The following is a 24,713-nucleotide window of genomic DNA, read 5'->3' as shown; positions in this document are numbered from 1 at the left end:
GAACCAAGGGGACTGGCTGGACTCCTCACCCAGAGTCTGGGGATGCTCTTCCTGCTGTCAAAGCCATTCATTTTAGTGTGAAATTGGAGCTCCAATTTTAGTACTGTCGAGGGACATCGATTCGCTTCCTGGTGTGAATCCTGAGCCAAAACGGAAAATGGTTTGCATTTTAAAAGCCTTGAAACTTTTCTTACTGAGATGTTTTTGTGGTTCACGTTGCACTAGAGTGAACTGGGTGGGTAGCACACACCAAGCAGTGAAAGTGTGGGAGCTCTGGGCCTCTCTGGATGGGGTTGGCGGATGCTGTCCAGCGGCTTGGGGAACCTTGGAAACATAAGTCGCGTCGCCTCTCCCCCTGCACAACTACATTTCCCTGGAGAACTTGCGGCACACGGCCTGTTGAAGAGGAAGAACGTGCTCAGACCTAACCCATTGACTCCCATCGTGCCTAAGACACGCCAGCCTGATTGGAGGACTTTTTCGCAGTGCATTCTGGGACTTGTAGTACAGCCTGTGCAAGGGGCAAGCTTCTTTGTGATTCGCGGCGCCGACTCTGCGCTCCGGGCGCGTCCCCGTGAGGCGGGTCCGAAAGGCGCGCGCTTGCGCCGCGCCCGAAGGGCCCGCCCGCACCTCCGCGGGGCGGGGCCGTCGGTTCCGCGTCGACACCGCCTTCCTGCACCGCCCTTCGCCGGACCCGGCCCGCCCCTTCTTCCTGGAGCCACAGCTGAAGCGGCGGCGGTAGCGGCGGTGGCCCGGCGGGGGGCGGCGAGTGGCCCGCGCGACACGCGCCGGCCCGGACCTTATGCGGTGACTCGCGCGGCGCAGGCGCCTCCTGCCCCGCCGGCGGGGCTCGGGTTTCCCGCGGCGGGATGTTCTCCCGAAGGAGCCACGGGGATGTGAAGAAGTCCACCCAGAAGGTGCTGGACCCCAAGAAGGACGTGCTGACCCGCCTGAAGCACCTGCGGGCGCTGCTGGGTGAGGCGCGAGCCGGGGCGCCGGGCTTGGGGGCACCTGCCCAGACGCGGGCCGGACGAGGGTCGGGACTGGGATGCAGACGGCATCGGGGGTTGGGGGGGCGGCGTCAGACCCTCCTCTCTGGCGCCCGGCATTGTTCCCCAACAGCGGGCACTCTGGCCCTCGGGCTCTGCCCTGTCGCCCAGAGTGTAAATTTACCCCAGATTCGTGCCGGGTCACCCCGAGCCGAGGCCGGTGGAGCCTTGACTCTTCCCTCCCCAGCAAATCCTGGACTCCAGGTGCTACACACACACACACTGAACTGTCTCCTCCTCTCCCATTTTTTAATTTTAATTTTGGACTCTTGACACCCTGAGTCTCCTAAGTGTTCCCAGCACAGACTTAGTTCCCAGCACAGACTTAATTGAACTGTCATCTCTTTCGTGGGCCCGCTCCCCTTAAATTTTATTTTTACTTTTGAGTTGGAGTCTTCAAATAGACTGAGACATGAAGTGCTCCCAGGATAAATTAAATTTAGCTGTCATCCCTCTTCCCATGCTCTTTTTATTTTTATTTTTATTTTTGGTCTGACTGCTTAGGTTTCTTTGTGTCCTTGGTGTGAAGGGGGGCTCCTCCTGTCTTCTTGGAGGGAAGGGTGGCTTTCCTGGGTTCAAGGAGGCTGCTGCTTCTTTATTGCCAAGATGACAGTGATAGTTCTTTGCCTTATTTCGTTTTTATGGACTGCTGGATGGAGGTTCTGTGGAGCCCTGGGGGCCCTGCAGTTGACCTGTGATGAAGCTCATCCTTGTGGGTGTGAGGTGTCCACAAGGCTTCCTGTCACCTGCTGCATGTGATCTGTAGCTGCTTTGCTAGGCTGTGCTTTGTTTTGTTTTCTTACCTACTTAGTCTTAACTTTTGTTAAGGACCAAACACCTGTGCTGTCTATAGTGTTTTGCGTGGGTGGGGGTGTGAGAAAAGAACACCTTGTTTCTTCTAGATGTCTTTTGTATTCTTAAAATGAGCAAAAATCACCTGATTTAGGACACATAGTCTAATGTGCCTATCACTTGAGATATGGGGTAAAAGAATTCATTTTATATGTGAGAATTTTAAATAAAGATCTTGTTCATGAGATTAAAAGTTGCTAAGTATTTCTATTTATATTCTGTGAAGCACCTCTGAGAAAACACACACCTACCTGGTTTCTCCAAGTGAAGTTATTCACAATCTTGAATTCCTTGAGATTACACTATCTTGTTCGGTTTGGAATGAAATATAAATTAGTTACTTACTGTTAGAGGGATTAGTTTTCAAGACTTTTGAAAGTGAAATGTGGTGTCCTTGGTAAACTGAACTGTCTGCTTCCTGTAGTAAAATCTCATGCACACACAGCTTGCATTGTGCAGAGTTTTTAGTAGTGACTGATTAACACCTACTGCAGGGACATTTTTGATAAAGGAGACTTGAACAGTATTTTAAAGCATTTGATACTCTGGAAGTTTTCCTGTGGTAGAGAATTTGAACTTTTGTTCTTTCCAAGTCTGCAGGATTAAGTTGGCTACATTTTGTAAAGGCAGAATCAATTAAACCTAGATCAGTTTGGTTTCTTAGAGATATACAATACATTGTTACCATTCTGAGAAAGTTAGTTTTCAAGGCTGTGTAATTGAGGTTTCACTTTAAGGTGCATATCCTATTTTGAGGAACTTTCTTTTTCATTTCATTGAGCTCATAATGACCTCAGTTTTGTAACAAAGAGAGGTTCTTTGATATTAGGTTTCTTGTTGATGCATTTGTTTGTGGAATGATCCAGTTTACTTTATTGCTGCAATCTTTATCCATAGGGACTAGATTTTTGTAAATGTGTCTGAGGAATTCTACTTGTAATGTCTAATGTAAACTTTTGCTAACAACTATGTTTTAAAGACCTCAAAGAAAGGGGCACCTGTGTAGCTTCTACTCTTCATTTAAGCTCAGGTTATGATCTCACTGTTGTGAGATCAAACCCTGCATCAGGCTTGGTGCCAAGTGTGGAGCCTGCTTGGGGTGTTCTCTCTCTCTCTCTCTCTCTCTCTCTCTCTCTCTCTCTCTCTCTCTCTCTCCCCCACCCTTCCCCCTGACTGTGCATTCACTCACTCTCTCTCTCTCTGTCTCTCTCAAAATAGATACATATATAAAAAATTAAAAGCCTTAAAGAAAAACAGTACATTAATGTACTTGTTGCTAGCATATCATATACCCTATTTGTTTGCTACTTTAAAAAAAGTTTTTTTAATGTTTATTTTTGAGACAGAGAGAGACAGAGCATGAACGGGGGAGGGTCAGAGAGGCTCCAGGCTCTGAACTGTCAGCACAGAGCCCGACACGGGGCTCAAACTCATGGACCGTGAGATCATGACCTGAGCCAAAGTCGGACGCTTAACTGACTGAGCCATCCAGGTGCCCCGTGTTTGCTACTTTAAGAAAAAGCCTATTTAGAAAAAAATGGCCTCTTGATCTGAAAGATAGGAATTGGCCAAGATTAAGAAAACTATTTGAAGGAATTGAATATACATTATTTTTGTATTTTTATTTGCATATTCAGGTAATACTCTTGCATTTCACATATTTTATCGTCAAGTGATAATAAAGGTGTTCTTTTTTTTACATAGAAAGATGATACCACTGACCTGGATTTGCAGTTATGGCTTCATCACTTTGGTTAGTTACCTAGCCTGTCTTTGAACCTCAGTTTCTTTACTCTGTCAAATGGGTATGGTAATGTCTGCCTTGTAAAGGTTATTATGATTTAATATATAAACTACTTCAGCTTGGAGCAGGCATATAACAGTTCCCTTTACCATTACTTTCCTCCCATCATTAATAGGATAGGACAAGTATTTTGATAGGTAGTTTCCCTCTCCCCCCTTTGTATTTTGATAATTGCTGTGAATTTGTTCTCTCTTTATAAAAATTAGTCTAAAACTGGCTAAGAAACACACAATGAACTGTGGAAAGTAGAATTTTCTCAGTCATGGTAATGGTTCAAGTTAGAACTTGCTTAGCTACTTTAACCTGGCTACATATTGTAGATTGGTCTGATATTATTAACTTTATTTTACAAAGGGGGAGACTGAGGCACAGGCAGACCTTACAAGGGGCCAAGCGATGTACTAAATGATCTGTATATATTGTGTTAATCACAGACAGAACCATGAGCCCTTAGGTCCCCTGACTTCCAATTCTCCCTGCATTGTTGACATTATCGGTGGAAAAGTAAATGAGTATACAAAACAAAACAGAAACCAAAAAAATTCTCTGTATTGCTATCTTGCCCCAGCAAAGATTCCATGTTTAATTGAAAGTTGAGTGTCTGTTCTGAGTCCTAAAATAGAAATGGCATTGATGTAGCAAGAAGACTTGATGTAATTAGTAAGCATATAGTATGGTATGTACTTAGATAGTGGCTTTTATGGTGGACTTCAATATAGGATTTCAAGGGGTCAAAAAAGATCATTAAGAGTGGCACAAAGAGAAGGACATCTTGAAGGAGGTTTTAGTCATCCTGGGCCCTAAGGATGGTTAGACTAGTTCTGTCCAATAGAAATATAATGTGAGCCACATGTTTAATTTAAAATTTTTTAGTAGCCACATTTAAAAAAGTAAAAGGAAGCAGGTGAAATTAATTTTAATAATACATTTTATTTCATCCCACAGATCTAATATGTATTATATCAACAGGTAATCAATATAAAATAATATTTTTTACCCCAGGTCTTTGAAATCTAGTGTGTGTTGTATACTTATAGCACATCTCCTTTCAAACCAACTGTATTTTAAAAGCTTAGCAGCCACATGTGGCTAGTGGCTACATACTGGACAGAGCAAGGTTAGAATTTGGGAAGGGCAGGGGGAGGACAGTTCCAAGCAAGGGGACCTGGAAGCTGGCAGTGAAAATATGCATGGCAATGATGTGTAAAGGTGAGGAACACCAACCAACCTGCCAGTTCCTCCTGTCTGGTGAGGGAATCGAGTAATGTTGGTCCTGAGATAGAGTGCTAGAACTCTTGCCCCGAGGGTGTTCACAGTGTCAGATGAGTGATTACAGTGCTGTGTAGGCCAGGGGTGGGGGCAGAACGGTGAGTTGGACTGGGGGATACTGGTGGGGGAAAGGAGTGGTGGCCTGACTGGCAGAAGCTGGAGCAGTTGGGGGGCCAGATCAGAAAAGGTCTTGTTTGTCTGAGTTGGAAACTCATGTCTTATCTTGGAGGTGAGAGGGCCCATTTGAAGAACTCTTAGTAGGTCAAATGATAAGACTTGAGAGCTGCCTGTCAACAGAGTCAGGAAGATGGACCGGAGGGGAGGGGTGACACTACTGGCAGTGAAGAAGCAGATTATAAGGGTCTGAAATGAGATGCTCCACGAATGGAGAGGAGGGGCAGGATTACAAAGGACCAATGCAGCAGGAACTAGTGATTGTCTAAGTAAAGAAATGAAACTGAGGTTTGCAGAAGCCAGGTGAGGAGTGATCAATCTGAAGGAGAAGAGATCTGGGATGAGAGGCCATAGTCAGTCAAGTCTAATCATGAGACATCAGGGTTTGGGCCAAATATTTGAAACCAGAGAGGAGAGAGCAGTCTCTCTCAAATGCTCTCTATATATGGACAGAGTAACATGGAATATTTTGGTATATTTCAACTATTGTTTTAGGTAGGGACAAGTTCACTTAAGCAATTTTATTTGTTTTTATTATTTATTTATTTTTAAAATATTTGTTTATTTTTGGGAAGAGCACAAGTCAGGGAGGGGCAGAGAGAGGAGGACAGAGGATCCAAAGTGGGCTCAGCACTGACAGGCTGACAGCAGCAAGCCCAGTGTGGTGCTTGAGCTTAGGAATTGCAAGATGATGACCTGAGCTAAAGTTGGACGCTCAGCCAACTGAACCACCCAGGTGCCCCTCACTTAGAATTTTAAATGTTGCCTTTTAAACTTATTTTCTTATTAACATTTTGGTACCTTTTTTCTCCCTCTCATTTTTATTAACTACAAACATTGTTGAAACTGTGCAGGGTAAGTTAGCTTACCATTTCCTGGATGGTTAAATTGTTTCCTTCCTTTCTCTTTCTTTCTCTGATGTAAATAATACCACTGTAAACACCTTGGGAAGCAGCTTTTTCTGTATTTTGTGTTATTTCCTCAGGACAGATTCCACTGAAGTCAAATTGCTGGGTTTGAACATGTTTATAACTCGATTCACTGTGTTTTCCTAAGTGTTGCTCCCAATGAGCCTGCTAACAGCAAGGATTGAGACTACCATTTCCACTGTTGTCTGACAAGCAATAAACACACTTGTGTAATTTGATAATTGGCGGTAGGCATTTTGGAGAGTAAGAGTGTCAGGGATAGGACCAGAGGAGTTGGGAGGAGATCCTGGCTGATGATAGGGGAAGATGAATTTGGTGTTATGGGTGTTGAGTCTGAGCAAAAGGCAAGATCCAAGTGGAAATGTCTGGGAGGTTGTTGGACATGGGGTCTGGAGCTTAATAAGAGGATAAAAGCTATGATGTGGTTGTCTATCGTCGTCATGGTTCCATCGAATCTTCCCACAACCTCTGATGAAGGTAGGAGGCTCTTACTCTCAACCTATAGATGAGGGAACCAAGGCTCAGTGCGCTTAACTACTTGTCTGTTAGCACCCCGCCCATAAGTAGCAGAGCCAGGATTCCTGATTATGAAGCCCATTTTATGCCTCTGCTAGTTACCTGACTCAGAAGTATATTTACATATCAGATAATATATTTACCCACCACAGTGAATGTTAACATAAAAACAAAAGCCCAAGGGTTTTTGCATGTCCCCCCAAAATGTTGCTTTGACTTGTGCTGCTTTCTTCTGTTTTACTAGATTCTTCTAGAGAGACTTGAGGCTGTATTTGATTTCAGCATGACAGAAGATAAAGAGACTCCTTTTGTGTTTTTCTGTTCATTGGCCTCTCTGTGCCCTTGGCAGGCCTAACAGGTGGTACAGTATTGCATGGACATTACTGCCAAAGGACACTCTACAACCAGAGCAAAGTCGGAGGTGCAATTTCAGGCTCTTCAGCCAGTCTTAGTGTGGTCTCCCTCATTTAACCTTGTTTGAAGCAAAGTGATTTTGCCATATGCTCCCTTTGCTAATTTTTTATCAATTACTAACATTAAAATGTTAGTATCTGTTAGTATCTGTATCCTCTGGAATATAAAATGAACTTTAGACACATACGTGAAATGCAGATATACCAATCCCTGCCTCTAGGGCTTGAGGATGTCTGTACTTTTTCTTTTTTTTTTTAATTTTTTTTAATGTTTATTCATTTTTGAGAGATAAAGACAGAGTGCGAGTGGGAGAGGGGCAGAGAGAGAGGGAGACACAGAATCCGAAGCAGACTCCAGGCTCTGAGCTGTCAGCACAGGGCCCGACGCGGGGCTCGAACCCACGAGCTGTGAGATCATGACCTGAGCCCAAGTCTGACGCTTAACCGACTGAGCCACCCATGTGCCCTGAGGATGTCTGTAGTTCTGATGTGAGAAGGAAGAACCTAGGGTAAGAGTCTGATTGAGCTCAGATGTTTTGTTTGGGACCACTTCCGGGAAGAGAGATCATTGATAAGCCTAGCGTATTTTGATGTAAACTTTTATTATTTTTATTTATTTATTTATTTTGTAAGTGCGTTACTGGCAATTGGGTATGAATACTTTTACTAGCTGTTTAGAGTACTTATCTTTCCATAGATAAAATTGTAGAGAATTGTTTATTAAAAAAATTTCACTTTCAAAATAGCAAATTCATTCCATTTAAATTTTTAAAAGATGTTTATTTTAAGAGACAGAGGAGAGAGTGTGCTTGCACATGCAAGCGGGATAGGGGCAGAGAGAAACGGAGAGAGAGAATCCCAAGCAGGCTCTTTGTGGAGTCCAACATAGACTGAGACAAAATGAAGAGTAGGATGCTCAACCGACTCAGCCACCCAGGTGCCCATCAATTTAAATTTTAAAATTATTCTTTTTTTTTATTAAAAAAATGTTTTTAACATTTGTTTATTATTGAGAGACAGAGACAGAGCACAAGCAGGGGAGGGGCAGAGAGAGAGGGAGACACAGAATCTGAAGCAGGCTCCAGGCTCTGAGCTGTCAGCACAGAGCCCGATGCGGGGGTCAAAGCCGTGAACCATGAGATCATGACCTAAGCCGAAGTCAGATGCTTAAGTGACTGAGCCACCCAGGTGCCCCAGATTTTAAAATTATCCTTTAAAGGAGGGATATAAGTTATTGTACTGTAAAATTAAGAATAACATATAAATGTAGTAAAGATCTATCTTGTCTTTGGAATTTTAAAAAATTTCAGTTCCACAGACATGTTTTCAACAGTGTGAGTGAGTAAGGATGTGTATGTGTCTGTCTGTCTGCGGGAGGGCTGTGTATTCAGAGGTCAGTAAGGCACAAGTCCAGAACTTAATGGTTTAATAGGACACGCAGACACATAAACAACTACATTTGGTATGAAGGAGTTAGTGCCTCTATAGAGCGGGTAAAGCTGCAGAGGTGGCCACACAAGGTGCAGAAGAGGCACAGCAAAAAGGCCTCTTGGCCTTGGAGAGGTCACCAGTGCTTCCTGAGGGAGATGAGGTCTGAGGTGGGTTCGGAATAACAAATACAGGGTTTCCCAGGAGGAGAAGTTGGGGACAAGGGGACTGCAGAGGGAGGGACTTGTGTGAGGGTAATGGTGTGGCCACATGGAGTTAAGTACAGTGGCTTTTATCCTGTGGTGTGGGTAGATGTTGGGAACCAGGAAGACTTGAGTATAGAATAGGAGTCCCCGATGTGTCCCCTTGGTGAATGGCCTGGGAGTCTCAGTCTTCCTGAGATTTGGAACACAGGTGCCGGGAGAGTGAGAGCTTCCATCCTTTTGGATTGCAAACCATGAGGGTGTAGCATGGGCTGCTAGTGTTCATCTTTCCCCAGTGTCAAGGGCACCTGCCTCAAATTGAATTCATACTCAGAAGCAGGGCAGAGACATGGAGGGCGAGAAGAGCCCACTGGACCCTGTTGTGCGAGAGGTTCAGCCATGTCTGCTATCTCCACCCCTGAACTTCTCAGCTGCAGGTGGTGGTAACACCCTGTTTTTGCTTAGCCAGTTTGAGTCATATTTCTGGGTCTTGAAATGGAAAGAATACAGATTAATATGCCTGAAAGAGAGGGGGAAATCCCAGATCAGAGATGGGTGGGTGGGTACATATGTGTAGATATGCTTCTTATATTTTTTAAGAGCTGAGCAAAGTTGAGCTTACATATGTAGGAGAAGGAACTAATAAAAGAGTAAAATTGAAGAAACTGTGGAGAGAAAGGGGGTAAAAATGGAGTAAAGTATGGTCTGCAGTGGGAGCTCTCATGCCATGGCTTTTGTTTTCTCTGGGAAAGTAAGAGGTATTGTCAACTGCTGAGTTAGTTTTCTTGCTGGTGTAGTGATAGGAATTGAGGATGTCTTCTTCCCTTTCCTGTGCCATGTTTCCCCTTAAATAAAGGAAATATTGTAATCTGTAAGATTGCTGTTCTTATTGTTCTTCTGTGGAGTCATCTCATAAATATATTTAACTTCTGTATTAAATGCTTGGCCACAAATGGGGAAATGTACGTGTGTGTGTGTGTGTGTGTGTGTGTGTGTGTGTGTGTGTGTGTAGTGCAGATGTTGCCTGCCCTTCTGCTCAGTGACCATGTACCCCAGAGCAGCATCAGGCAGGACCAGGGACATACTGTGTTCTCAGTGGTCTTCTTTCCCTCACACCTCTCACTGCGGGACCATCTGACCTGTCAGGTGCAATTTTGATCTCCATTTTTGCCTTTAATGTGACCTAACCTCACACAAGATGTAACTTGATTGCACTGATATCCCATATTCATGTGGCACCTTACGCCTTTGCAAAATGTTTTCTCACATTCTCATTGGATCGATATGCTTCCTTAAGCAACCAGTTCAGAAAGGATTTACCTTCTAGATTCTTAGTCAAGCTTTGTTTCTGAGTATGTTCTGAATGCCCAATTCAAGTTTTTAACTGTGATTTTTACAGAAGAGATATTTCATAACCAGCTTTGTGTCTTCTTTTAGAAACTGAAACCACATCTGAAAGATATTTTAAAAGTATTTCTAATTTTTAACTGTAGATACGTAATTTCGCTCTTATAAATGTGGTTTAGTTTAAAAAGATAAGGAGCCCTTTGATATTGTCATGCGTTTGATTTTAAGTGATGGCACATATTCACTGAAACTCAACCATGGTTTCAAGGACACATAGGTACTAGTGACGTTTCTTGTGCCCAGTTTGGCAACTATGAGAATGCACCACTCACATCCCTACTGAGGGCAGCATGACTGACTTGATATCTAGCTGCTGCCTTCTAGATTCACCACAACATTTCAGCCAAAGCTGAGCTTCTCTTGGGCTACTTGCAATTACTGAACAAGAGATTACTAATGTGGTTAATTCCTGCAAGACCCAGATGCCTCTGAAGAGTGGCCTTGACTTGAGGACTCCCCATTGGTGTGGTCAAGACCGTCTCACAACTGAGTTGGATCTGAGACTCTTCCTCCCCAGCCCTCTTTCTTTTTCCTCTCCTTTGCAGGGGTCAGACCTTCACTGTGGTGAAGCCTCTCCTTGCCTTCTCAGGTCTTCCCCCTTCACAGACAGTTCCCCCGATCAATCTCCTGCAGGTGTAATCCTATCTTGGTGTCTATTTCTTAGGGAGCCCCAACTGACATACCATCCCTTTCCCCAGAAGGTGTTGCCCATCCTACCATGCAAAACCCTTCCAGGAAACAGCATGAGCACACTACATCTTCCACGTGAACTTTCTTTGTCCCTCTGTCCCGAAATGATCTTTTCTCGGAATTCCCATAGCACTTGGAACCTCTCATTGGCGTTGCTTGCCTATTGTACTTAGTTGTGTTTTGCCAGATCTCCTCTACTAGATGATAAATACATTGAGAACATGAAGAGCTTCTTGTTCATGTTGATTCCTTTTGGTAACATACTTCCTTATTTATAGTCATAATAATTAACATTTAATCAGCACTTTCCATGTGCCACACACTGCCAGAAATACTTTCACATGCATTAACTCATGCAGTCCTCCCAAGTGGGATAGGTAATATTATCATCCTCATTTTACAGATGAGACACAGAAAGGTTAAGAATCTTGTCCAAGTTTACACAGCTGATAAATGACAGAGTTAGGATTTGAACCCAGGCAGCTGGGCTCCAGCGTCCCCTTGTTCATTTAACAGTTATTTTTTATTTAGACACAACATGTGTTAGGCATTATACACAGCATTGGGGATGCCAGAGCTTGCAGTCCAAATCTAGAATAAATATTGAAAAAAAAAAAAAACCCACCAAAATGTGATTTCCCACATAGATGGATGTAAGTCTGTGGGGGAGTAGCAGCCACCTGTGTGGATGTTTTGAAAAATTCCTAAAAGCCTTCCTGACCCAAAGATTGTTTTCACAAGCCAGATGTTCCCATCATTAAAGTAATGATTCAAGGGGCGCCTGGATGGCTCAGTCAGTTAAGCGTCCTACTTCAGCTCAGGTCATGATCTCACGGTTTGTGGGTTCGAGCCTCACGTCCAGCTCTGTGCTGACAGCTCGGAGCCTGGAGCCTGCTTTGGATTCTGTGTCTCCTCCTGTCTCTGTGCCCCTCCCTGCTCACATTCTGTCTCTCAAAAATTAATAAATATTAAAAAATTAATTATTTGAGACCATGAATTAAGGTCTCCTGAGAGAGTCCCCTAACCTCCTCCCTTGTGTACATGTACTCATTATCAGACCCTCCCCTCTGATCCCAAGGGGGAACAGCTGTAAGAAAGGACTGTTTGTGTGGACTAAAGGGAGAAGAGGTTGGGAAAAGAGTTTGGGGGTGGAGGGCAGCAGGACAAGGAGGCTGTTGGTAAGGATGGGCTTGGGGAAGGCTTAGGCAAGTACCCTAGATATTCTTTCTTGGAAACAATTTGAAAGACACTATTTTAAAATTTTACAATTTACACTATTGTAAATTTGTAAAAACCAAAACTGAGTCACTATCCCAAAAATGGACCTCGTATAACTAGTGAAAATTCTTTCAATGAAATCTTTGATAGTATTTTCAAGACTGCATGGAAGAGAGGGGAACAGATGACATGTTGCTTCTTTGCAACTTTTTAAAGAGATTGATGTGTTTTCTGTCTGGTCACATTTCTGGTGCAAACAATGTAGACTTCTCTTTCCCATGGACTTTATATCTGATAAGGTGGAGATGTGTTTGTGTTAGTTAGGCTTGACGTAGTAGAGCTTATGCTGAAGTCTTAGGTAGAAGTAAAAACATCACCTAGTCTTTGTGTATGTGTGTGTGTATCATATTACAGCTGTTTATGTTTGAGAGAAGGGTTCAGTTCCTCTTTTCCTGCTCCTAAAATAAATATATACATGGACACATCCACATCACTTTTAACTGAAGTAAAAAGTAATGAACTGGACAAATATTTAAAACTTAGAGGATATAGTTATATCCTCAATATCGTCAATACACAGAGAGCTCCTACATATCAACAAGAAAAATTATAATGTTTAAAATGTATGTATATATGTCACAGATGAAGAAATGACAAGACCCATTGTTTTATATGCCACTCTTCAGTTATCTAGAATATATAGACTTATAAATGTTTATTTATTTTTGAGAGAGAGAGAGAGAGAGGGAGGGAGTGTGCATGAGCCTGGGAAGGGCAGAGAAAATGGGGACAGAGGATCTGAAGCAGTATCTGCACTGACAGAAGCGAGCCTAGTGCGGGGCTCGAACTCACAAACTGTGAGATCATGACCTGAGCCAAAGTTGGACGCTCAATCAACCGAGCCACCCAGGTGCCCCAGAATATATAAACTTATAAATTAAAATGTATATACCTATTATTTTTAGCAAAGTTGCTGGTGTGTGTGGTGTGTGTGTGTGTGTGTGTGTGTGTCTGTGTGTCTGTGTGTGTGTGTTTCCCTGAATGATTTCTCCTGTTTCCAACACACCTTTGACAGGACTATAATTTGGTATGATCTTTCTGAAGAGTAATTTGTTGGAATATGCCAGTGGTCTTAAAATGTACAAATCATTTGAGCAGAGCCTGACTCAGGGCTCAAACGCACAGAACCATGAAATCAAGAACCTTAGATGAAGTCAAGAGTTGGATGCTTGACTGACTGAGCCACCCAGATGCCCCTATTTCTTTCTTTTTTAAGTAATCTCTACACCCAACATGGAGCTCAAACTTACGACCCTGAGATCAAGAGTTACACAGTCTTCCAACTGAGCCAACCAAGTGCCCCAGGCTCAGAACTCCACACCCATCCAAAGGTGGGAAAACTGAGGACCAGAATATTAAGACACTTGCTTGAGATCACAAGACCAGTGTGAGCAGTGAAGTCAGGTTTTAAATGCAGTAATCTGATTCCAGATTCTTCAAGATTAGCTACTGGCCTTTATTCCTTCCCCTAAGGATAGATGAAGGTTGAAGTCTAGGGAAAGGCAGCTAGAGACAGAGCGTGAGTGGGGGAGGGGCAGAGCGAGAGGGGAACCGAGGATCAGAAGCTGCGGCAAGCCCAATGCAGGACCAGGAGATCATGACCTGAGCAGAAGTTGGATGCTCAACCAACTGAGCCACCCAGGAGCCCATAGTCTTCCCTCTGTCTGCGGTTTTGTGTTCCACAGTTTCAGTAACCACGTCATCCCTGGTCAGGAAGCAGATGCGCCTCCATGTGATGAATCGTCAGATGGTCAGTAGTAGCCTTCAGTGACCTGACATCACAACGCCTGTGTCATCCATCTCACCTGTGACATCACATGGGCATCTTTTTGCCTCACATCATCACAAGAAGAAGGGGAAGGACACAGACTATTTGGCCTTATATTCATGGCTGCACTAAAGCCCAGACATCTAATTGACCATGTCTACCCAGCAGGTTTATGCCTAAAGATGCACAAGGCTGATGTTGCTGAAGTCAAATTTACAGGTTTCTGCTATGGCAGGAGTCTTGTGTGCCAGTTGCTACCTATTCCTTGGCCTTGGCTGCCATCTGCTCCTTGGCCAAAATGCCTGCAACTCTGCCCAGCTTCAGACTTCCATCTCCATCTGCCTGAGACTTGTGGTCTTGAAGGCATCCTCAGAGCCAGCTGCTACTACCCTTCAGGGCAAGTACACCTGCCTACTGAAACGGACATTGTTAACCATTGCACCGAACCATTGTGTCGATTATTTTCAGTGCATTATCTTCACTATTCAACATAACGCTGTGAGATGCTCTAAATCAGCAATCAATTTTGGAACCTCTATTAAATTCAGAAGGCAAAAGCAATTACATTTGGAGAAAAGAGCAGAACCACCATCAGGGCCTCCTGAAGAAGCACTCCTTCCTGGGGCCCCCGGGTGTGAGTGGAGTTTATGATGGTCCCTTGGCAGTTGGATCCTCCCAGTTTCTTCTGTAGACAAATGTTTGGATTGAACTTCACCCTCTGCACAATGAGGAAACATGTTTTAAAGGCCTCACTTGTCAAAAAAGACTTGTAAAACAAACTTAACGAGACTTCTAGATACAGTGGGAGCCATACAATAGGCTTCTTTGGTGCTTGAGTTGGAAAGCAGCCTCTGCAGCTCCTGCCATGCTATGCTCCATGCCTGGTCTGTCCCCTCCTGGCTGCAGCCTGTGTCCCCTGCCCACCCCTCCTTTTACCTTCCTGATAAAATGCGTACCTGGATATTGCTCCGTGATGACTGTTAAAATGCTCTGCAAATAAAAAACTGCTAAGTCACACTCAAGAGAAGTACAGAAAATCCTCCAATGTTACAGTCAGCTGCATTTGAATAGAGGCTAAGCAACAAATTTCTTCTAGGCCAACCCTTCACTTTTTAAATGGAGGAGACTGAGGCCTAGAGAGGGGAAAGCACTTGAATAGTATGCATATTTTATGACAGTAAAAGAGAAGATTAAAACATGAATAGATAAGACTTAGGGCAGGACTTTATGCCAGATGGGGGCCTTTAGACTCTTCTTCCCTCACTGTCCCCTTCCTACTCCTTTAGTTTTCCCCATAGTGCTTGCCCTCCCAGTACTAAATGAGGTTGGTAGCCTGTTGTTCCCATTTTACAGAAAAATTATAGACACACATTCCCCATAACAGAAACAGGCTGGTGGCCCTGTGGTAGCCAAGTCAGGATTCCACCTCAGGTGTGCCTGATGACAGAGCTTTCTCTTAATCACAATAACATTTGAAAGATGAACATGTGGAGGCTTGGGGTAGAGAGTCATAGGTACTGCCTTAGGAAGCAGCTGGTCCCGGACTCAGATCCACCATGACTACATAGGAAACTGCAGGTCTTTTCCTGGTACTACTGACCCCTGTCTACCTGTGGTCAGATCCTAAAAACTCAAGTCCATTTTTAAGCCCAGTGCCCCCTTTCATTGTTAGGAATATTTGGACTTCAAAATGAGGGAGTTTGGGGGTACGTGTGGCTTCTTTGGGACTCAGGCAATGAGGATAGATGTCTTCAGGTTCACTTGGCAGCCTCAGGCTGAATTCCTGATTCCCTTCCTTCCCTAGTTCTCCCTATATCCCTTGGCCCTCTTCCTAGTGCATAGTAGGTGCTCAATAAATAGCTGCTGAATGAATGAAAAAAATGTACATATCATTTGATTTAATTTCCTTTTGTAAGAAATTATGATATAATTAACGGCTATTAAGAAATGCATTGCAGCATTGTTTTCTTGTTTAAAATTTTGTTTATTGAAGTGAATTCCACATAATATAAAATTAATCATTTGAAAGTGAATAATTCAGTGGTATTTAGGACACTTACAGTGCTGTGCAATCATCACACCTCTATTTAGTCCAGACATTTTCATCATTTCAACAGAAAACCCTGTAACCATTAGGCAGTCACTTATTCCCTCTTCTCTTCAGCCCCTGACAACCACCTGGGTGTGTAACTAGCTGGGGGATCTTTTTGCTTTTTAAAATTATTCTGCTCCACCAGAATGGTAGTACAGTTGACCCTTAACAACAGGTTTGAACTGCGTCGCTCCACTTATACATGGGGTTTTTCCGATAACTGTGCAATAGTACTGTAAATGTCTTTTCTCTTCTTTATGATTTTCTTAGTAACATTTTACTTTCTCTATCTTCCTTTATTGTAAAATATGGTATTTAATATATACAACATATGAAATGTGTGTTAATTATCTGTTCATGTTATCAGTGAGACTTCTGGTTAACAGGCTGTTAAGTTTGGGGAGTCAAAATTTGTTACATGCTGGGAGTAGATACCCCCAATCCCTGCACTGTTCAAGGGTCAACTATATATGTTGAACATATTTATACTAGTCAGAGCTCTTGGTTGCATGTGGCAGAAACTCAAACTAACTTGAGAAAAGGGGGACTTAATGACACATACAACTACTCTAGGGGAACGTTTATCTTTAAGTATGTATGACTGTTGACAGGGAGGTGAGTGGAGTCCAGGGAACTCACTCATTCTCATGTCCACTCTCTTTTTTTACTCTCCCTTGATGAAAAATAACTCCTCTCCACTCTTGGTTCCATGTTTGTTTGTTTGTTTGTTTGTTTGTTTTCTGTGCTTCTGCTTCATTCTTAGGTTGACTCTGCCAGGTGCAAGAGAGATGGTCCCCGAAAGCTAGTGGCTCCTCCCGTAGGGCGCCAGGTCCTGAGACCACTCTGATTGGCTTTACTTGGGTCATGTGCCCATTCCTGTACCAACACTGGGTGAGGGAGATGGAGTACTCTGATTGGCTGGCCTGTATATCATTTGTCCTTTTCCTGAGGACTGAGTCTCATTCTGGCTCATATATTTCTGAGAATAGTTCTGGAAAGGCATACTGATACATTCCCACAGAAAATAATACTGCTAATATCTCTGCTCATCCCCATGTATGTCACAAGGGCATTGCCTTTTGTGTTAATAATCCTAGATCATTGAGAAAACCTTACATGACATTCTGTAAGTTCTACTTAAGACTATGGGAGTTACAATTGAAGGTTTATCTAATTTGAGGGAAGTAAGGGTTACTGTTCTAATAAATGGATTGACCACCCTTGAGTTTTGTCTGTGTTAGACAGTATACCTTGTTTTTAGGTCATTCCTACAAATAGTTACTGAGGACTTGCTATTTGCCAAATGAAGCTCCAGTTTCATGAGATTCTATTAAGGGAGATGAATAAGAAACAAATAACAAGTAAATGTATGATATAATTGCAAGTAATGATTATAGGAAAATGAAGCTTGATAGGGATGTTTGTATGTTGGTCTAGACAGCTGGGTCAGGGAGGGCCTCTCTGAAGAGGGGTTTAGAGTCAAGACCTGGGTTAAGCAGGGCATAGCTTGGTGATTGTTTCTGGGAATAGTGTTCCAGAAGGAACAGTAATTCCTGGAAAGAATCTGCACACACAGAAAGTGTGCATGCTCCAAGTCATAAATACGCTTGAGAATCTAGTGGAAGTCTATAGAGTTGGAGGAGTTGGGAGTGGGGGAGGAAAGGGTAGGACCAGGTGGGGCTTGTAGGTCTCAGGGAGGACTTATAAGGTAAAATGGAGAGCCCCATGGGAAGTAAGAGCAGGGGTATGACCTGAGTTGACCTTTAAGACCTTTCTTTGTAGAAAGCTTTATTTTCTTTTGGCTCATTTTGTTAGAAGTCCTGTCCTTTGTCCCAATACTGAGCAGTGGCTAGAGACAGAAAAAGGAAGAGGTAAGAAAAAGAAGTGGTGCCGGGGAAGAAAAGTGAGTGGCTGTGGAAGCCATGACAGGGTAGTCCCAGGTTCTGAGGAAGGTAGAGCACACGTGGCCTGTGTCTGGCCTTATTGCAGAAGTGAGTAGTGAGGAGAACACTGCAGCCCATGGGACAGGGAAGCTAGACTGCAGTGGGGCCATGTGACGGGGCCCACACAGCAGCCCAAGCTTGTAACAGTATGGAGGCAGGCTTGCTGTGTTACCCCAAATTCTAGTAAGAGGCACAGAGCAGAGACATTAGAGAGTACCCCTGATGTTGACAAAAAATGGAGATCTGCCAGCAGCTGAAAAAGAATGAGCACAGGATAATGCTGGTCTGTCAGTATAATATTAATTTATCTTTATAAATGATTGCCAAGAAAAGCCAGTGGTTGGCTCCATTTCAGGTGCAGGCTAAGTTAGGGCCCCATTTGTACTTTATATTGTGTTTCTTCATGGAAAGGCCTGAGGGAGCCTTGATCGCTAGCTCAGTGTTAATTGAAAACACGTGATTTTTACGAAGTGCTGTTGCTAGGTGTGTACAGATGGAAATTCTGTTCTGGCAGTTGCTTGTCAGTTCCAGGTTTACACAGAATGAAGAAACATGACTTAATGTATGCTAAGACTACCAGGTCTTAGAAATGAACCTTATCCGGATTTGAAATTTCATCACCTTTTCCATTTGGGGATGTCACACATTTGTTTGTCCCTACTCAGTGCAAGTTATTGAGTGGCTGGGCAGAGATAATTTCTTCCTACCTGGCTCTATTATTTTTCTACAGTTTTTGGTAAATGACAGAACCACAGCTTTCCTTAAAGACAGCAAAAGTCCTCAATAACTAGATCATTACAAGGCATTATGTACAATGTATATGTTATTACAGAATAAGTTTCATTACAGTGTTGAGCAGGGGAAATTTAAATTACTTGCAGTTTTGGGGCATTTTGGTCTTGGAAAAGATACTATTTTATATATTGTGTGGGTCTTGAGTGTACTTCAAAGTTGGAAAGTATGACACGTTTGAAGAACATTATGGTCTGGTGTCATGTCTGCTGGGTTGTTCTTTTCTTTTTTTATGGTAAATAGTCAGACTTTGAAAAAGATCTGAAAAAGATCTTTTTCCAAAACATTATGGCAACTTTTTCTCCCCCAAAATAAAAGATAGGTTTATATATTTTTTCCTTTCTCCAATTCCCCACCCCACCCCCACATCCCCTCTCTAGTAACCACAAGTCTGATCTCTTTTTCTATGAATTTGGCTAGTTTTTGTTTTTGTTTTTGTTTTTTTTGTTTTTTTGATTCCACATACAAGCAGGATCATTGGATACATTTTTTCCCTCTGTTTGACTTATTTCATTTAGCATGAAGCCTTCAAGTTCCATCCACGCTGTCATGCATAACTTTTTGGTTATGAAATTTAATGTACTCATTATAAACATTTGAATGATACAGATAAGCAAAAAATAATCAAAGTATGCAAAGGCTCTTCAGATTCTGCAGTCTCATGATGACCATTGTTAGAATTTTGGTCAGTATGTTTTCTGTGTTCTCTCTCGCTTATGTGCATCCCCCTCTCTGTTTCTCTCTCTCTGTGTGTCTGTCTTGGGTGTGCAACATACATAAACAGTTTTACATGAAGAGTCATTATACATGGTCTAATCCTAAATTTTGGACTTAAAACTCCTTGGACATTATTCTACATCAGGAAGTGAAGACTTAAGTAAGATGGTTCTCTCTGCCCTCATCACCACTTTTCTCCTTCCTTAGTTATTAGAGGAGAGGTAGAGGTTACCAGCTAGCTCCTGCTTTGTCTGTTTTATTTCTGTCTCTAACTCCCTGGTGAGTGGTTTTGACTGTAATTTAGGCTAGCCCCAATTCAGATCAAGAAAAGTAAAAGCAGTTTTGCACTGACTTAAAAAGTTTGATGAAACTTGATTCCTACTGAAGGAAAAGATATATTCAAATGTGTGTAAAGCACATTTGGTTAAATAGTGTAATTCATTGGTGTATGTTTATGTTTTATTATGTTGGTACTTCATATCAGTTAAAAACCAAGTCTTAGAATCCTGCAGTTGAGAAACATGTTAAAATATTTAAATAAAATAGCTCTACTTTTAAAAACTTTAGCACTAGGTAATTGGGGTACATCTTTATACAGAATTACTTTTACACAGGGACTATCAGTCCTGGATAACAAAGTATTAATAGCTTCCTGACTTCTAAGAATTTTGCTTTCTATATCTAGTTTACCTTATGGGTATAAAGGAATGAAAATTGTACATCTTAGGAAATGAAGTAGGATGGATATCTTTTCCAGCCTCTTCAATCATACTAATAATTGTTTCCTGTTCAACTGTCAGATTTTATTTCAGTACTTACAAGGATGTTTTTGGATCCAAGTAACAGATGCAAGTAACTCATATATAAATGTAAATGATAAGGATTTTTTTTTTTCCTCCTGTAAAAGCAGTCCCAAGGCAGAGTGGCCCGAGAGTCAGCTAGTTCATTCAGCAGTTCTGTGGTGTTGACAGATCAGACTCTCTCTGCCTCCCTGCCTTGCCATCCTTGGTATCCTCAGTGTGGCAGGTTTGTCCTCAAGGTGGCAAAATGTCTGCAGCCATTACAAGCATTGCACCCAAATAGAACAACATCCAGAGGCAGGAAAAAAAGAAATACTTCTTTGTGTCTCTTTAAAAACAACGAATCTTTTCCAGACCTCTCCATCCAAGTGCTTCCCATTTCTTATTGACTAGTGTTGGGTCACAGGCTGGAGCCTAAACATATCACTGGCAAGGGGTATGTTGGCACCATAATTGGCTGACCAGCATCAAGTCTGGCGTCCTGGGGCCGGGGACAGGCCAGCCTCTCTGAAGGACGTGACTTTGTGGGGGAGGATGAGCCCTGAACAAATAGAGGCTCTGTCAGAAAGAGGAGATTGGAAGTGACTGGGGTGGGGGGCTGGAGGGAAACCAACAGTGTCACTATAGGCCAATTTTACTTTTCAGGTTAAATGCTATAGAGAACATCTATGGAAGTAAATCATCCAGTATAATAAAATTTTGAATACATATATATTTTTAGGGAAGAATTTAAAAAATTTTTTACAGAGTAAGTGGTATATACAACATGGCTGTAACATATATAAGAAACAAAACTATCAGCAAAGCTGAAAGATGAGTTTGTGTCGTTTTCTGCAAATAAGAATATGTAGTTTAGGCCCTAGCATGCTTCTAGAAGCTATGCCAGGGTTCTAGTGGCCTTTTCCTTCTCTTGGGCCAGGCTGATGGTGCTTGGGCATAGAAGCACGTGTGTATTTACTGTTGGCCCTGGAGAAGACTCAAAATTGGATTAACAGTGTGAATGGGGTTCGCTTGAATGGTGGAGCAAAAGCCTGGTTGGCTTGGATCCTTTGTTGGGTGACTAGGTTTAAAGTGTTCATTTTATTATTATATATCACAAGTTACATATATATGAAACTTATTCTTTCACATATATTCAGTATTTAAAACAATTTTAAAAATCCTTTTTTCTATGTAGCACATGGCCTGTGTTCATATAAATACATTCAGTTGATTTAAGGAGGTCAAAACTGAGACTGGGGTTCTCTTGAGTGAATATGGAAAGGGAAAAGGGGAGGCATGAATGGTAAATGCAAAGATGGGTTATGGAAACCAAATTAGGGGGAAAAAAAGAAGTGAAGACTTGAGATGGAGAATAGATAGTGACTGCATGGTGGGGTCATTGGGTTCAAGGACCCAGTAGGGTTGAAAAGTTGTTGGAATTAGGTTTCTAGAAGGGGTGAGCAGGATGAGAAGAAATGGCAGGCTGCAGGAGAAAGGACTGAGATGGAGAACCCAGATGTGGGGAAGTGACAAGCAATGAGTGGGTCTAGGCTGTTGGGGGGGGAATGCATAGCCAGAGTCAGACTGGAGGACAGTCTCATTAGGGGTGAGAAGGTCAGGTATCACCTCTATAAATGCCAAAATTAGTGCTAGTTACAAGAGAAAGAGTGATCCAGGTTCTGAAATCTTCTGAGAGTGTGCTGGGGTGAGTGGAACAGTCTGTGCAGCTTGGGTGGGTGGGCTAGTTGGTGTGTGGATTGGTTGTGTGAGCAGCAAGGAAGTATCCATGTATGTGAGGGGAAGCACTGCAATGGTCTGGATATTGCAGGGAGGACACTGACCTCATTTTAGGCCAAGTGGTAAGTGGTGGTGGAGGAGAATGGGAGGCTTACTTTATAGTCTGCAGGGAAGCAGGCTCCTCAAGGGGCTCCAGGTTTTAGGTAGAGCTAGAACGGAAGGAGACCTTTACAGATGTGGTGGAGGAGGGGTATCTGGTAAGCTTTATTGGATATAGGGAGTATAAAAGCTGTGGCTAGGAAGCTGGGGTGAGATTAGGTGATTCCCAGGGCCGTATAGAGGTGACATTCAGAGATGTGGGTCATGTGGGAAGCTTGGATTTCTACAGACATAGATGGAAACCAGGGTGGACTGCCAGAAAGGACATCCCTGGTGTGTGCCTAATCTAATGGTTGTCTTCTTGTTGAGTCTGGTGTCAAGCAGCTTGTGGTGGGGAGGTAGGGAGTAGGGGCTGGGTATTGTATAGGAGCAAGGGTGGGGTGGGGTGGAGTAAGGGTTATTTTCAGTACATTATTGCTTAACTTCTGGATGACTCCAGGAATAATTTTATGTCAAATATGTCCAGTGATGTTTATACCTAAAAGTGGATGTGGATTGAAAACATGGCACTTGAGAGAGTTTTTCTGAAATTTGAACTCTCCTTGGCATTAGAAAAAGTATGCTTGCAGATGGACTTTGATCTTTTAGTTCTCAAGACATTGCAGAACTTCTAGAAATAACTTCGCCTGGTGGGGTGTGGGGCGAGTGGGGTGTCAGGCCAGGTGTCCTTACTTGCAAGCTGACTTTGGGGGATGTCTAGGCCCAACTGCCAACTCATCCTTTTCCACCAGACTTTTCACATCACGTCCTTGACCAGATCTTGTTTCAGAGTCCTGAAGCACTGGAGCTGAACCTTTCATCTGCTATGTGATTTAGCATTTCATTCACACCAGGATTTTGTATTTGTATATAATCAGTATAAGGGATATTTTTACGTCTGTAAATAGATGCATTTTTTAGATGTGTGTTTCTCTATAATAATAATAATGATGAAAGCATTAATTTACCATTGAGGCACAGTCAGCATACCTGCTGTCTTATGACCTGATTACTTGCTGAGTCTTGAAAGGGCTTCATTGTGTAGATTTTACCTCCTTACCAGGTACGAAGCTCCAGGTCATTTACCTGCCCTTGGCATAGTACTGCATACACAGGAGGTTCTAAAACCTACTTGCTAATGTCAGGAAAAGGAGTCCCTGCCTGCATCCTGGTTAGCATAGATTACTGTTGACAGAAGTTTGTTATCAGTGGGGCAGCCTCTGTTATTTAGTTCCATTTTTTATTGCTTTTTCTTCTTTAATGGAAGTGAAGATGTGTTATACTTGGAGGCATCTCTTCATGGGCTTGCTGGCCCTCATGGCCAGTGAAGTTGCTTGGTGATGAATTTCTTCCTCCCCATCAACATTTTCATGATAATGTTGAATAACAGCCCATCCCAAACCTCACGGTTTACATGGGCCCTATGGCAACACGTGTCTATTTCTCTTCCTCACCCAACTGCATTGTCTGGGGTGGCTCTGCCTCTGGCTGCTGGTTGCTTGGTGTTGGTTCCACTGTGGGGTCGGTCCAGCTCTGCTCCATGAACTTCCTCTGGCCCCTTGACCAGAGGCCACCTGAGGTTCTCTAGCCACCACCGGGTCATATTTCTAATGACTGGTTGGCCAAAGCAAGTCAGGAAATCAGCCCCAAATCATTGTGAGTGTGCACCATCCAAAGGTGTGGATTCAGGTAAGGAATAATTTGTGGCATTTTTACAAACTACCACAAGAAGGAAAGAGGACAGGGACCAAGGCAGTTGAGCCTTTAAGTAACAGTGCAACACTAATGGCATTTATCCTTGGTCATTGTTTTCCATCTTGCATCTGACTAGTTTATTTTCCTTGTTCTCAGTTTCTAAATTATGTTTATTTAAGTTGTGAAGTTCACCTTCAATTTTTATTTCCCCTTTGTCCATATCACAGTCTGTAATCTTGAGCATCATGCTTTCAGTGCCATTGTCTAGGGAATTTGAGTAACGTGGTAAATGATACCATCTTCCTCTGCACTTGGATGTGTAGGCAGGACTTGGAAGACTCTTAGTTCTGGTAGGGGGCACTGGAGGGACGGAGGAGTAGGAAGCACTGGGGGTGGGGGGTGGTCATTCCTTCCTAGGGAGGAACTGAACTGAGCTCCTTGTTCCATTTGAGGGTTTCCATTGGGCTCCCAAGTGGGATAACGATCTTTTCCCCTTCCTTTGGTCTGCTGAAGCAGGTTTTTGTGCAGCTCTATTATGATCCTGCCAATTAAAAAGTAGTAGAAATGGTATTGAAAAGGATTATATGTGGAAGGAAATAGGGGGATAATCCCATTAGTTTCATAGGTTTGTTTATGGGTAGTGCTTATTGCTGTATTGGAATCAAGTGCCATTTAATAAGGGCCAGTCTCATTAAGTGTATGAGTTTCATGAGTCATTGAGTTTTATGGCTTCACAGGTAAATGAAGCTGGTTATTCCCACCTAGTGAGATAGCCTTTGTCAGGAGCTAAGTAATTGTAAAACAATTAACATTTATATAATGCCAACTGACACTCTGACATGCCCATTTTATCACCACAGCAGTCCTGTGATATGGGAACCATTGTTGACCCCATTTCTGAGATTGAAATTGAGGCAGAGAGTGCTTAATAACTTATCCAAGGTCCTATAGCTTCTGGACTTTACCCAGGCAGTCTGCTCTGGATGTTTTTGACCTCAACCTTTGCTATTGCCTTTCAGCTAGATAGGGAGAAAGAA

The 24,713-nt window shown here is 42.8% G+C and overlaps 1 protein-coding gene across 6 annotated transcripts in view; it reads left to right on the top strand.

Annotated features, from left to right (window-relative positions):
- The first annotated feature begins 703 nt into the window (after nt 1-703).
- RALGAPA2 (Ral GTPase activating protein catalytic subunit alpha 2) overlaps nt 704-24,713 on the top strand; it is a 323,095-nt gene continuing 299,085 nt past the window's right edge. For 4 of the 6 annotated variants that reach the window (XM_019462384.2, XM_019462383.2, XM_019462382.2 and 1 more), the window contains exon 1: nt 705-975. In XM_019462384.2, coding sequence (XP_019317929.2) covers nt 870-975 — 106 coding nt within the window. In that variant the 5' untranslated portion in view covers nt 705-869. Of the gene's footprint in view, nt 976-24,713 lie in introns of all 6 variants that reach the window. The other 2 variants (XM_019462380.2, XM_019462378.2) reach the window with 1 other exon arrangement.

Source organism: Panthera pardus, unplaced genomic scaffold, assembly GCF_024362965.1.
Source record: "Panthera pardus isolate Hobbes unplaced genomic scaffold, ASM2436296v1 HiC_scaffold_25, whole genome shotgun sequence".
NCBI lineage: Eukaryota > Metazoa > Chordata > Mammalia > Carnivora > Felidae > Panthera > Panthera pardus.
The sequence above is the reverse complement of the archived record's forward strand: the minus strand, read 5'-3'. Positions and strand labels throughout refer to the sequence as shown.